This window comes from Podarcis cretensis, assembly GCF_951804945.1.
Source record: "Podarcis cretensis genome assembly, chromosome: 9".
NCBI lineage: Eukaryota > Metazoa > Chordata > Lepidosauria > Squamata > Lacertidae > Podarcis > Podarcis cretensis.
Genome location: NC_137178.1, coordinates 77,947,845 through 77,960,455, shown reverse-complemented (window position 1 = coordinate 77,960,455; position 12,611 = coordinate 77,947,845). Strand labels below are relative to the sequence as shown.

The 12,611-nt window shown below is 44.5% G+C and overlaps 1 protein-coding gene and 1 long non-coding RNA gene across 5 annotated transcripts in view; both read right to left on the bottom strand.

Annotated features, from left to right (window-relative positions):
* LOC307224712 overlaps positions 1 to 12,611 on the bottom strand; it is a 170,319-nt gene that overhangs the window by 43,607 nt on the left and 114,101 nt on the right. The gene's annotated exons all lie outside the window — the stretch shown is intronic.
* SLC2A9 (solute carrier family 2 member 9) overlaps positions 1 to 12,611 on the bottom strand; it is a 318,333-nt gene that overhangs the window by 281,385 nt on the left and 24,337 nt on the right. For 2 of the 4 annotated variants that reach the window (XM_079991619.1, XM_079991620.1), the window contains exon 2: positions 6,866 to 6,951. In XM_079991619.1, the coding sequence (XP_079847745.1) occupies positions 6,866 to 6,943 (78 nt within the window). In that variant the 5' untranslated portion in view covers positions 6,944 to 6,951. Of the gene's footprint in view, positions 1 to 2,215; positions 2,355 to 6,865; positions 7,217 to 12,611 lie in introns of those variants that run through there. The other 2 variants (XM_079991618.1, XM_079991621.1) reach the window with 2 other exon arrangements.

Sequence of the window (12,611 nt, the reverse complement as noted above, 5' to 3'; positions counted from 1 at the left end):
GATTCTGCCCGTCATCTCGGCCAGTCCCATAAAGTCAATCACCTTTGTTTGCCATTCTTCCAGAGTAGGTAGTTCTTGCGTCTTCCAATACTTTGCCAGTAGAATTCTTGCTGCTGTAGTGGCATACATAAAGAAAATCCTATCCTTCCTTGACACCACTTGGCCCACCATGCCCAAAAGGAAAGCCTCTGGTTTCTTAGGAAAAGTCCACTTAAGGACCTTCTTAATTTCATTATAGATCATTTCCCAGAAAGCTTTAACCTTCGGGCAGGTCCACCAAAGGTGGTAGAAAGTGCCTTCAGTCTCATTACATTTCCAACACTTATTACTAGGCAGATGGTATATTTTTGCAAGCTTGACTGGGGTCATGTACCACCTGTAAATCATTTTCATAATATTTTCCTTTAAGGCATTACATGCAGTAAATTTAATACCGGTGGTCCATAACTGTTCCCAGTCAGCAAACATAATATCATGACCGATATCTTGTGCCCATTTAATCATAGCTGATTTCACCATTTCATCCTGTGTATTCCATTTTAACAGCAAGTTATACATTTTTGATAAGTTCTTAGTATTGGGTTCTAATAATTCTGTTTCTAATTTTGACTTCTCTTTCTGAAATCCTATTTTCCTGTCCTGTTTGAACGTCTCATTTATCTGATGGTAGTGCAACCAATCTCGAACCTTAGACTTTAGTTTCTCAATTATTGCAGTTTCTTTGCCCTCGTTGCCCAGGCACTGCAGGTTCATTCACAATACCATCTGCACATATAAAAGGGCTTTTATTTTAAAAATTAACTGAAAATTTGGGGAAGATACTGGGAATCTCCCTGAGCCCTCCCCACAGCTGTGGCCCTGCATGTAAAACAGGGAGTGTGGCTCAGAGGACGAGTGTGTGCACAAGGCAGCTGGAGAGTTTAAGGCTCATCCTCATCATGATTTGAAGGGAGAACTTCCTAGCTTATTCCTTTAACTGCTGATTACATATATGCACTCTGGATTTCAAGAATACCCCCCCCCCAATAAAATTCTGGGAACTGTAGTTTGCTAAACTGCAGCTCTGGAATTGCAGCTCTGTGGGAGACAAACAATAGTTCCCAGGATTCTTGGGTGGAAGAATGTGCTTTAAATGTATGGTGTGTGCACATGTTACACCAGTAACTGCCAAAATTCTGCAGGGGTAGATGTATGGTGCTGTTCCTGTTCATGCATAACATGCTGCTAAAGACATAAAGACCAGTGATAACATATATCAAAGGCACACTTTAAGGCAAAACACCACCTCCCCACCACCAATGTTCAGCGTTGGCCCTAGTCTGGGGAAGCCAACTGGGCTCTTCTTGAGGCTGCATAATGTCTCTGGCTGGCACTGGGAGAAGAAAGCATGAAACTGGAGGGATGTGCTTAACTGCAGCTCATTCACAAGTTCTGAGGCTTCTTTTCAGCCGGGAATGACAGCTAAAGGGTTAAGCCAAGGGCTTAGTGGAGCACACAGGTAGAGATTAAAACTGGTGGGAGGGAAGAACAGAGCAGAGAACTTTCTCTGCCTGCTCTGTTTACACTTCCTCTCTCTCTGCCCCTTCGGAGAGGGCTAATAATAACCAGCCAGCTCATTTCGATACAGTTCTTCTCCTTGGGCGACAGTACCCGGTGCCGGGCAGTATTTTTAGCTTTGCTATCCAACAGCTGTTGCGCCAAAGCTCCCTGGAAAGGGAAGCAGTCCGCGTCTGCAGGGCTCTGGTGCAAGTCGCTGCCCCCTCTGAACGTTGCTGCTGCGCCAGCCCCACTCCCCCCCCCCCCCGCCCAGCGAACGGGAACCGGCCAAGAGCCGGGCTGGCGCAGGAGGAGTCCCCAAGGGATCTCTGGGGATTATTCTGTGCAAAAATCTCCCCACTGAAACGCGCGCGCGCAGCCACAGGTTGTGATGCTGGCCTCTGAGCTCGTGCAAAGCGCACTTTCCAGTATCCAGAAAAACAGAGAGAGGGCAGCCGCGCTCTCCCCACCTGCCACCCATCTGAAGAACTTCCGCGCCCCGTCCCACCTTCCCGCCCAGGAAAACGCAAGCGCCAGGCGACCTCCGCGCACGTCCTGGGCGAAAAACGCGTTGCGCGCGGGTTGGAGCCGCGGAAAAGCCACGTGGAGCGCAGCTAGGCGCGCCGGGCTCCGCAGCCCGGACCAGCCTAGCCCGGGGCCGCGCGGCGGGGCTCCTTACGTTTCGCCTTCCTCTCTGGCTGCCCGGGCGGAGCAGCGGGTCGAGGTTGGTCATGCTGGGGGCGGCGCGGGGCCTTCTCCTCCGGCGCGCCCGGGGCACATGGACAGCGGCGGCGGCGGCGCCCCGGTACCTGCTTGGCTGCGCCAGGCGGGCGGGGCGTTGCAAAGGTGGAGCGAGGCGAGGCGCCGCCGGCCCCGCGGCTCAGCAGCCCGGGGGAGGGAGCGGCCCTGCACCGCCTTCTCCGCCCGATCCGGCCAGCGCAAATTCGGAGCGGCGCCGGAGTCGAGCCGCGCAGCCACCGGGGCGCAGTCGGCGGCAGCCCGGGCTTCGCAGGCATGGTGGGGAAGGGGGGGGGAAGGGGCGAGACGCTTTTGGAAAGGGGGCTTCCCTCTGCCGTGCGCCGCTCCAAATAGCTTTGACTAGTTGCTGCGGAGCCACGGAGAGGGGTCGCAAGATCACCCCTCAATGTCGGGCTGATTAGAAACATTCTCGAGTGGGTTGCCGGGGGTGTGGATGGACGCAAGGAAATCCCCGTCCACGAGACCGGGTGCGTCGGAGGCACTTCGCTTATTGCCTCCTGCTTCCCTTCGGTGAAAGAATCCGATTGTTCTCGAGCACATGGCTGAGCTCCGCTTCTCAGCATGTTATGCAACGGCTGCGCTGCGTCATGTTACGTCCGATTAAGGAAAAGGGGGGGGGACCCACTCGCTTGTTTTGTGCACTGTGTAATGTTCTCAAGTAAAGTCTGAAGGGGCAACATCTTCAGGAGCCGGGGGGGGGGGGGTCGGTCTGTGTCGGGGAGTCATGCCATCATCACTCTTGCAGCTTACCTCCAGCCTGTTTGGCAGGAGGGATTCAAGCGCATGCCAAAACTTTAGGCTTGCACATGCATGCCCCGTTGCCCGAGCGCAACAAATCAGCTTTAGAACGTGAACTTTGCAGTTTGGAAGGCGATGGAGAAAGGCACTGGGGGTAATGTGGGGCAAACAAAGAAGTTAACCAGAAGACGTGCAAACATCCTAAAGCAAAGCCAGAGGAATGGTGGATGAATGTCATGGCCATGAACAGCCCCACATAGTAAGCACCCCTTTGCAGGAGAGTGGATGTGAACTGGGACTTTTTCATTGTAAGCTTCAAATCGGTTTATGCCACAAATCAATATATAAAACTCTGATTTAAAAATGTTGGTTATAATGTAGACGCAACTTTTCTTCTTCCTTCTTGCTCCCATTAACAGTGTTTACATATAACACAAACACAACAATCCAGCTACAATAGTCCCCTATTGTAGCTGGACTGTTGTAGCTTTTAGTTTAGGAAAGGTATACTTTTTGTACTTTCTGCATTTTCAGTTTTTACACTGTGGGGCCAGATTTGAATATTTTGAAACTATATCTGGTCCAGAATTCAACAGTGACCATGGAATCATAGAGTGGTAGAGCTGGAAGGGATCCCAAGGGTCATCTAATCCAACCCCCTGCAGGAATGCCATAGTGGATCTGCATCAGCACAGCCAGACACCTTCCTCTGCCCCAGCTGCAGCAAAATATGTCTCTCCTGTATCTGTCTCTGCAGCCACAGCAGGAAATGTAACTCTCCAATGGTTTGACTTCGCCCTCAAAGGTGTACTCCTCCATTGTCTCCCAAGACAGATGCCAACAATAATAACATTACTGAGTCCTGGCCAGAAAAGGCAAGAGAATCCAACCACACCCAGCTATAAATGCCTATCAGGCTGCCAGGAAAGGCATCTAAAGGACACCAAACCATTCTCAACTACAGTCGTACGTCGGCTCCTGAACACCTTGGGAGTCAAACGTTCTGGCTCCTGAATGATCAAAAACCAGAAGTGAGTGTTCTGGTTTTCAAACTTTTTTTGGAAGCCAAATGTGTGATGCGGCTTCTGCTATTGTTTCCCGCGCAATTGGGAACCAATCAGAAGCCGCACCTTGGTTTCTGAATTTTTCGAAAGTTGAACGGACTTCTGGAACAGATTCTGTTCGACTTGCAAGGTACATCTGTACTTTGGTGTGTGTGGGGGTTCACATTACAAGCTTGTTTTTAGCCCAGAAAACCAACACAGTGGTCCCAAAAGTATAGGTGCCTTGCAAATCCCTTGATTGAGTTGTTTGACATTTTGCAGTCATTTCTAGAGTTAAGGCAGAGTAGAATGAGTGCATGTCTGATTCTTTCAAAGTTTTTTTGTAGCACCCAAGGTGTTAAGGAAGATGTAGAATGATTTCTGGCAAAAAAATAGAGATGAAAATTTTCAAACAGTGTAGTATGAATTTTACACTTGACAGTTAACATTGCAAAAGGAACCATGATAAAACGCTTTAATGGCCCCTGAGGGCAAATTTGTTTGACACACCCTAGACAAGTTGTGTAACTGATGGTGTTGAGACATGTGAAGCTCAAAGGGATTCTTCCTCTTTTAAGTTTCACATTCTAAATTAGCAGATTATAAAACATGAAGAGTTTACATAAGAAAACACTGTGATACACAACTTCATTTTATAGCCCCTTTCACTCAATCATTAATTCCTTCAGTTTCTAATTCCATCTTACTCAAAAAATATTTAGCAGTGACAATTATAGTGGTTGTGTATATGAATCTGATGCAAAAGCTTCTTTTTGCATATACTGATTCTAGAATAATATTAAAAAGCCAACACTCTTTCTACACCTTCCTCCCCCTCATATCTTGCAAAGAACAAAGAATTCCCTCCCCAGGCCTCTCCAGAGTCAGACATCACGATTTGTTCTTGTCCTGCCACTGGGCTGGGTATATACATTCATGTTTTCAACACCATTTGTGCCCACGAAAGTTTTGTGGCAGCCATATCGCTTTGTTTACAGTAGGTGAATGACCCATAGTTTCCTACTAAAATCGTGTAACTTTTCATACAACAATTATTCTAGGTGGGGGAGGTGTCCCATTTTTGTTGCACCATAGCACAAGAGTGCCCCTCCCAGGTAGCAGAAACACAGTAACTTTGGAGAAGGATTGCAGAGCAACTAATAAAGCACAGTGATGTGTGGATGGTCCAGTATAAATCCATCACTGATGCACTATTGTTATATCAGCAACAAGTTGCATAATACACCTTCAGAAAAGCACTAGTCTGGAAGGGCCTTAAGTGATACTCTTTCTAGCAAAGTGGAAAGAATAGATAAAGCAGTCCTTCCTGATCAGTCTTGCACAGACCTTCCATGGTGTTACTTTGCTGCCTGGATTCTGTTTTGAACAGCGCAAGTCAACTTCAACAGACTCATTGTTGATAGAGACAAGCAACTGCGAAAAGAGTGGAGAATATTTGCAGAAGGGTCCCTACCCTCAAGAATTCTAAATTGTCTTGTAATTGCAGGTCTGCAGTGTTCAGCTTTGTGCTGAAAGCAAGCAACAGAAATCACCAAGGATCATATTCTGAGCCAAAGGGAAAAAAGAAAGACCCTCAGTACCATTACTGGTTTTGAAGCCAAACCACAAGTTCTCCACGGTGTTTTGGCATCAGCCCTTTTTCTTCCTCCGCAATACCTTCTGGTTGTGATGATTTATTTCTGTTTGCATTATTTATGTCAGGGGTGGTTTTTCCCCACAAGAGAGTTTGCACAGCAAATATCCACAGGTCCACAATTGTGCTCACCGTAGAGCGTGCCCAAATGACCTCTAGCATGTATGACAAGCCTCCATCTCTTTCCACAGCTACAAGGCTGTGGAAGCTGATCATTGCCCCAGCCCAGCCTCCCTGACCTGGTGGTCTGTTTTGGAAGTGCAGCACCAATCAGGGATAACACACTCAGAGATAGAAAGAATTGTAGCGTTGGGAGGGACCATAAGGGTCATCTAGCCCAGCCCCCTGCAGTTCAGGAATCTTTCGTCCAATGTGGGGCTCAAACCCACAACCCTGAGATTAAAAACCTCATGCTCTGTCAACTGAGCTATGTAGTATCCCATCATACAGGCTTAAGATTCCATCAAAGAACTCATCAAAGAAGATCAAGGACACAATCCAGTTCCTCCTCTCCTAGTGCCCAAGGTATGTAGACAAGCTAGAAGCTGTTGGACCACTCCAATCAGTCACAGCATCCTTGGCAGTTGTACTGTGTTCTGTGAGGTCCATGAGGCCACTGGTAGCCCAGCTCCCGTGTCTGCCAGCTCTCAGCTGCCCTTGCTGGCATCCAAAGCGGGGAGCTGCAAATTTGCAAGTGTGTGTCAAGTCACATCCACACAGATACATTTAAATCAGCAGTCATGCCTTACTCCCAAAGAATCCTGAGAACTTTGTGAAGGGTGCTGGGAATTGTAGCTCTGTGAGGGGTCTCCTCACAACACTCAGCACCCTTCATAAACTATAGTTTCCAGGACTGTGAGGGTGGGGAAGCCATGACTGTTAAATTGGTACAAGAGTGTTTTAAATGTTTAGTGCAGATAAAACAAAAATCTAAACGACACTAGGAAAAAGCTGAGAGCTTGGCAAAATGAGTGCAAAACCCTGAGAAATCATAATCTAATGTCTATCCATTGTATAATATTTGAATTTAAAGAAATTGGCCATTATCAATAACTGCATCTCTTTGCTTCTAAACTGAGTGTACCATTAACACATTTAAGTACTGTATTTCAAAGTGTAAAAATGTATGACTTACCACTTTCTTCTTGACCGCAGGATTATCTTTACTCTCACCATTACTTTTCTCTTTAATCTTCACTCCATCAATCTCCATTATGTTTTCTGTTGAAGACATGGAAAAGTTTTTGCAATTAATTCTCTTAAAATCTGCTGGCAGGTATACTGCCACATGAGGAGATCTGCAAGTCACATCAATTGCTGGAGGTTATTTAAAAATGTAAAAATTCAGAATAGAAGGCCTTGGTTTTGTGCAGCAAAAACCTCACACAAGTAGCATCATCATTATACACAGCATCCAGGAACGGCATCTTTCAGGAACCTGTGGGTCTTGACTTTCATTTCAGGGGAAAAGGGGAGAGTTATCTACATTTATAGATGGGGGGGGGGAATGTTTGACCTTGCCTGATATCAGAACATTGGACCATGCAGACACAGAAAGGACCACACTTCCTGCAGCTGCTGAGCAGAAGAAGGAAATTCAGCAGCTGGAGCTTGTCAATTCCCTTTCCTAAGGAACTATTAAAGATGCAGGAACCAGCTGTTCTTCAAGGGCTAAGGAAACTGAATGCCACATATTTATTTTAATTAACCAAATCTTCTATCGGTGTTTCACTGTGAGCCTCTAGTTTTTATGTAAGACTGGTATGAGGAATCTTTGGCCTTCCAGATGTTGCTGAATTACAGCTCCCATCATCCTTGGTCAGGCAGAGGCAAACTCGGCCCTCCAGATTGTTTGGCCTGCAACTCCCGTGATCCCTAGCTAACAGGACCAGTGGTCAGGGATGATGGGAATTGTAGTCCCCAAACATCTGGAGGGCTGCCTGTCCTTGGTCATTGGCTGTGCTTGCTGGGGCTTATAGCAAAATCTCTCCACACTTGCTGTGATGTATTAACATTGGGATAGGTGTGCGTGTGTGTGTGTGTGTGTGTGTGTGTGTGTGTGTGTAACAGCAGCAGTTTTCAAACAGCGATTATTCAGAGTACCAAGAAATTCGATTCATATCCTAATTAAGCAGTGACACATTTCTTTGCATGCTGGAAAGGAAGAATGCTTCATACAGTCGAAACCCCAGCAGGAATTAAAGTTGATGGCTCTAATTACAACGCTGAAGTTGTGTTAAAGCCAAGATACTGTTCTCCTGGAAAGACAATCAAACATATGCTATCAGGGCTGCCCAAAAGCGGTTACAATACGGTGCTTAAGATTCATTATTATTCTATGGGATGGGAATGCCATCTGTGTAACACTTGAGAGATCCAGCCTATGGATATTCAGTTTAGTTCTGCACCAACCTTTAGCACTCAAACTTTATTAGCCAGATTAAATGACAATATTTATGTATATAATACTCTTGCTGTCTTCAAAGGTAACATTCATATTACCACCAGGAACTAGAAACTTTACCAATTAGCGCATACAATCAACCTCAGTTGATATCAGAAGTTGTAACTTGATCTGCTTTATGCCACAGTTAGGATGTCCTGTTCTGCTATCCCTTCAGTGCCGGATTTACGTATAAGCTAAGCAAGCTATATCTTAGGGCCCCCCCAAAATTAAAGAAAAACCTAAATCTGGCCCTGTATCCCTTGTCTTTTAAACGAGAGGTAGAGGTATTTTATTCTCTCCCACTGACATTAACAGGCCTTACTGTGTCTGCCTGGATCTGCCCCACCCGCTTCCCATTGCTCATTCCCCGCCTCTGTCCTTGTACAATTAGGGATTTCAAATCCCACAGAGCCCCAAGGCTGTACCAAGACTTCTTCACTAGGTGGAGCTGCCACATTCTGTGTGGAACTTCAAAGCAAGAAACAGAAAACCAGCAATGGATATTTCAATGTCTATGCATTGTTGAGATGCGGGTGGCACTGTGAGTTAAACCACAGAGCCTAGGACTTGCTGATCAGAAGGTCGGCGGTTCGAATCCCTGCGATGGGGTGAGCTCCCGTTGCTCAGTCCCTGCTCCTGCCAACCTAGCAGTTCGAAAGCATGTCAAAGTGCAAATAGATAAATAGGTACCGCTCTGGTGGGAAGGTAAACGGCGTTTCCGTGCGCTGCTCTGGTTCACCAGAAGCGGCTTAGTCATGCTGGCCACATGACCCAGAAGCTGTACGCCAGCTCCCTCGGCCAATAAAGTGAGATGAGCGCTGCAACCCCAGAGTCGTCCGCGACTGGACTCAACGGTCAGAGCTCCCTTTACCTTTATGCATTGTTAGCATATTCTAGAACACGCATAGGCAAACTTGGCCCTCCAGATGTTTTGGGACTACAATGCCCATCATCCCTGACCACTGGTCCTGTTAGCTAGGAATCATGGGAGTTGGAAGTCAAAGACATCTGGAGGGCCAAGTTTGCCTATGCCAGTTCTAAAAGAAGTACTTTAAGCACCAACATCTTTATAACAGCCCTTTGAAGGCAGCCCTGTTTAGGGAAGTTTTTAATGTTTGATGTGTTTTATTGTGCTTTTAATATTCTGTTGGGATCCACCCAGAGTGGCTGGGGAAACTAGATGGGCAGGGTATAAATAATAAATTGTTATAATGATAATAATGATAATGATTAAAACACCTTCTTAAAGGCAACTTTGGCTGGAGACCCTGGAAAGCCACCAGCACCAGTCAGCGCTGAGCTAGCTAAAGAACTTGTCTGAAGGAAGCTTCCTAGAGTCACTGAAGGTCCCCCTGCCCCAGTGACTTGGGTATGGTACAATGGATAATGATCTGCAAAGTTCTTGTGCATGTGTGGTCACTATCCTTTTGGGGGTACAAACCACCAATAACTCTTTTTTATTAAATTTGTATGTCGCCCTTCATCCGAAGATCACAGGGCGGTTCGCAACACAGGTACAAAATGAGAACACAAAATTCACAATAAAACGACAACAAACCCATAACCCCCCTTCTGCGAGCTCATTATTAATTATTGTGTCAACACAACAGCAAATTCTCCTGAATTGCCATGAGCTGCATCTAAGATCGTCTCAAGTGCAGACCCATAATATAACACATATTGTGATTGCAGTAAAAGGATTTGATACAAATTTCCTTATAGTAAAAAAATGTTGCTTGCTATGCCCAGTCTTAAATTTGATAATACATAAATTTATTCACTACACAATCCAGCCAGAGTGAAACACTTCAGTATTCTCTCCATTTCATAGGTAGATAGCTAAGCACAGCACAGGGTCTAAATTGCTAAGCAATTGATTTAATAGGGCTTCAAAATCTCCCCTGATGACTGGTACTGAGGACTGGCTGGCAGAACTACTTCTATTCTAGGAGTATTTGACACTTAAATGAAGGAATACCTTATATTCATTTAATAGCACGGGATGTGGGATATCTTTCTGTACTGAAGCTGTACTATTTCCCAAAGCAAGTCATTGTGACCCAATAGCTCATTTGCTGCTTGCCAGATGACAACCAACCATTTCTCTTTCACTCCTTTTTTCTTTTTCCGTTTATCTTTTTATTTACACAGATAAAGACTGGACTCTCAGCAAGTTCATGGAGATCAAGCAGATAGCAACGAGGACATAACTTAATTATAAGGTGTTTCTTTTGTTCCAGATAATTTCATATCTAGAAAGCGATACTGGGTGATACCCAACTAAGTCATACAGATTGAAATCAATGGGCTTAAGTTCATTGACATAAACAGGTCGACTCTGAATATGACTTAGTTGGATATCACCTGATGTTTGTATTTCTGAATTTCAAGTTTTGTTTTAATCTTAATATTATTTTAAAAAAAACACCAAAAAGAAGCATGGAGCAGATTATTTTTTAGTAACATACTAAAAAACAAACTACTATTTAAAAAAATCTTCTGCAATTGAAATTACGGTAACTGAACTTTGACATTGTTATCTTTAAGTAGGTTCTTTCTGATTTTTACAATTTCTGCAGGAATAGAGCAAACATAAATAAATAAGAATCATTGAATTAAAGAGGTGGAAGGAACTCTAAAGGTTATTAGTCCAGCTCTCTGCACTGCAGAAATCCCCACTAAAGCATCCATGACAGGTGAAGGAGAGATTTTTTTTTTTTTAAAAAAAAAACAGTATTCAAACTTACAGAACGTAGCACAGTATTTATTTTACTTTTTTAATGCATGTACTACTCTTCAGCAGTGCTTTTGGGGAGGTTCAAATGATTTTTTAGAAACCACCTCATACACATCTACTCAGAAGTAAGTCCTACTGAGATCTCCCAGGTTGCAGAGTTAAAAGCCTAGAAGCACTAAAGTATTTGAGCTTCTGTTGGCATTAAGCAAGTCCACAATGGGGCACTAATACCAAAAAGGGCTCTCAGATCACCACCCATCTACCTTAGATTGACAGGAGCCTCGGAAGACTTCAGTTTTCAAACAGGTTGACGTGGGAGTAAATAGCATTTCAGATACCTGGGCCTCAAATCATGCAGGGCTTTGAAGGTAAGCATCAGAACTTTTGATTGTGCTCAGAAAACAGCACATATTTTGGCAGCACAGTTCATAACATTGTGACATGTTTTTCTTTATCACTTTGAAAAGTGACACTGCCACTTGAAAAGTGGCACAGGCACAGGCACAGGCACACCCGCACACACCCACCCACCCACCCACCCACACCAATGTTGCATTTTGTGTGTTTTGGTCAATCTTTAATTGTCAGAATAATGCGCTCAGTCCATCATGATTGGAGGTTTTGCCTATAAGCACCTAATAAAGCCAGGGTTGTTCTTTGCTCACCTGCTGGGATTACAGTCTGGCTAAAAGTTATAAATGGGAGCCAGACAAAGTTCTTGTGCATCTTGTTGACTTTTTTCTCAAAAAACAACCACCATTGACTTTTAAAGAAGTTAGGATTATTAGGCTCTATAAGAGAGTTGTAGCAAAAGTCAACAGGAATCTCTTTGTTTCAGTCTTCCCTGTACAGAATGGAATCTTCAAAATATCACTACCTACTTGACTGCTCAGTTGCATATTTTTGGAAAGGAAATACATAGTTACTCCTGATCATCCACTCCAGTAAATATTTCCCTTTCACTGCAGTTTATTTGAACAGTGCGATTAAATTGCAACCACAAGGTTTTAAAAATCCGACAAATGAAAGCATATTTCTCTAGCCTTTTCTATGCTTAGAGTCTTTGGGCATAATTAAGGAAAAGTTGAAAGTTGGTTTCAATGCAGCAATTAAACTTGTATTTAAATCTCTCCTTTAAAATGTTTTGATTTTAGCCTTTTGCTGCATTTGTGCTTTTCCACTGTTAAATCGTCTTCACCAGGAAGCTGAACTCTTTGAAGCAATTGAAGGTGTATTATTACCAACACAAATACCAAATGCAATCTGGCCAAACCCTATGGGAACTCCTATTTATCTGAATGGAGGAATTAGGGTGAAGCAATATTTTAAGTGGGTGGATGTTTGCAAAATGGTTCTGGTCTGGTCCTTCATGGAATGCCACTTACATGAGGTAGAGCTGGAAGATTTCGGACTGACAAATCACCTGTGCTGTCCCACAAGTGTCCAGTTTGTTTCCTCACATTTTACATTTACATGAAACCACGGGGGAGATTGTATGGAGATATGGAGAGCCATGTCATCAGCATGGCACACAGCTCTGATTCTGGCAAGGCTGTTATCTTGAACTTCAAAAGGTGACTGCAATTTGGAACCAATGAATTACAGTTCATCAAGAGATTTGACACTATCTCCTGTGGAATAACTGACAAAATAATTTTTAAAAATTGACACTACATGTGTTAATTGGTCTACCAACAC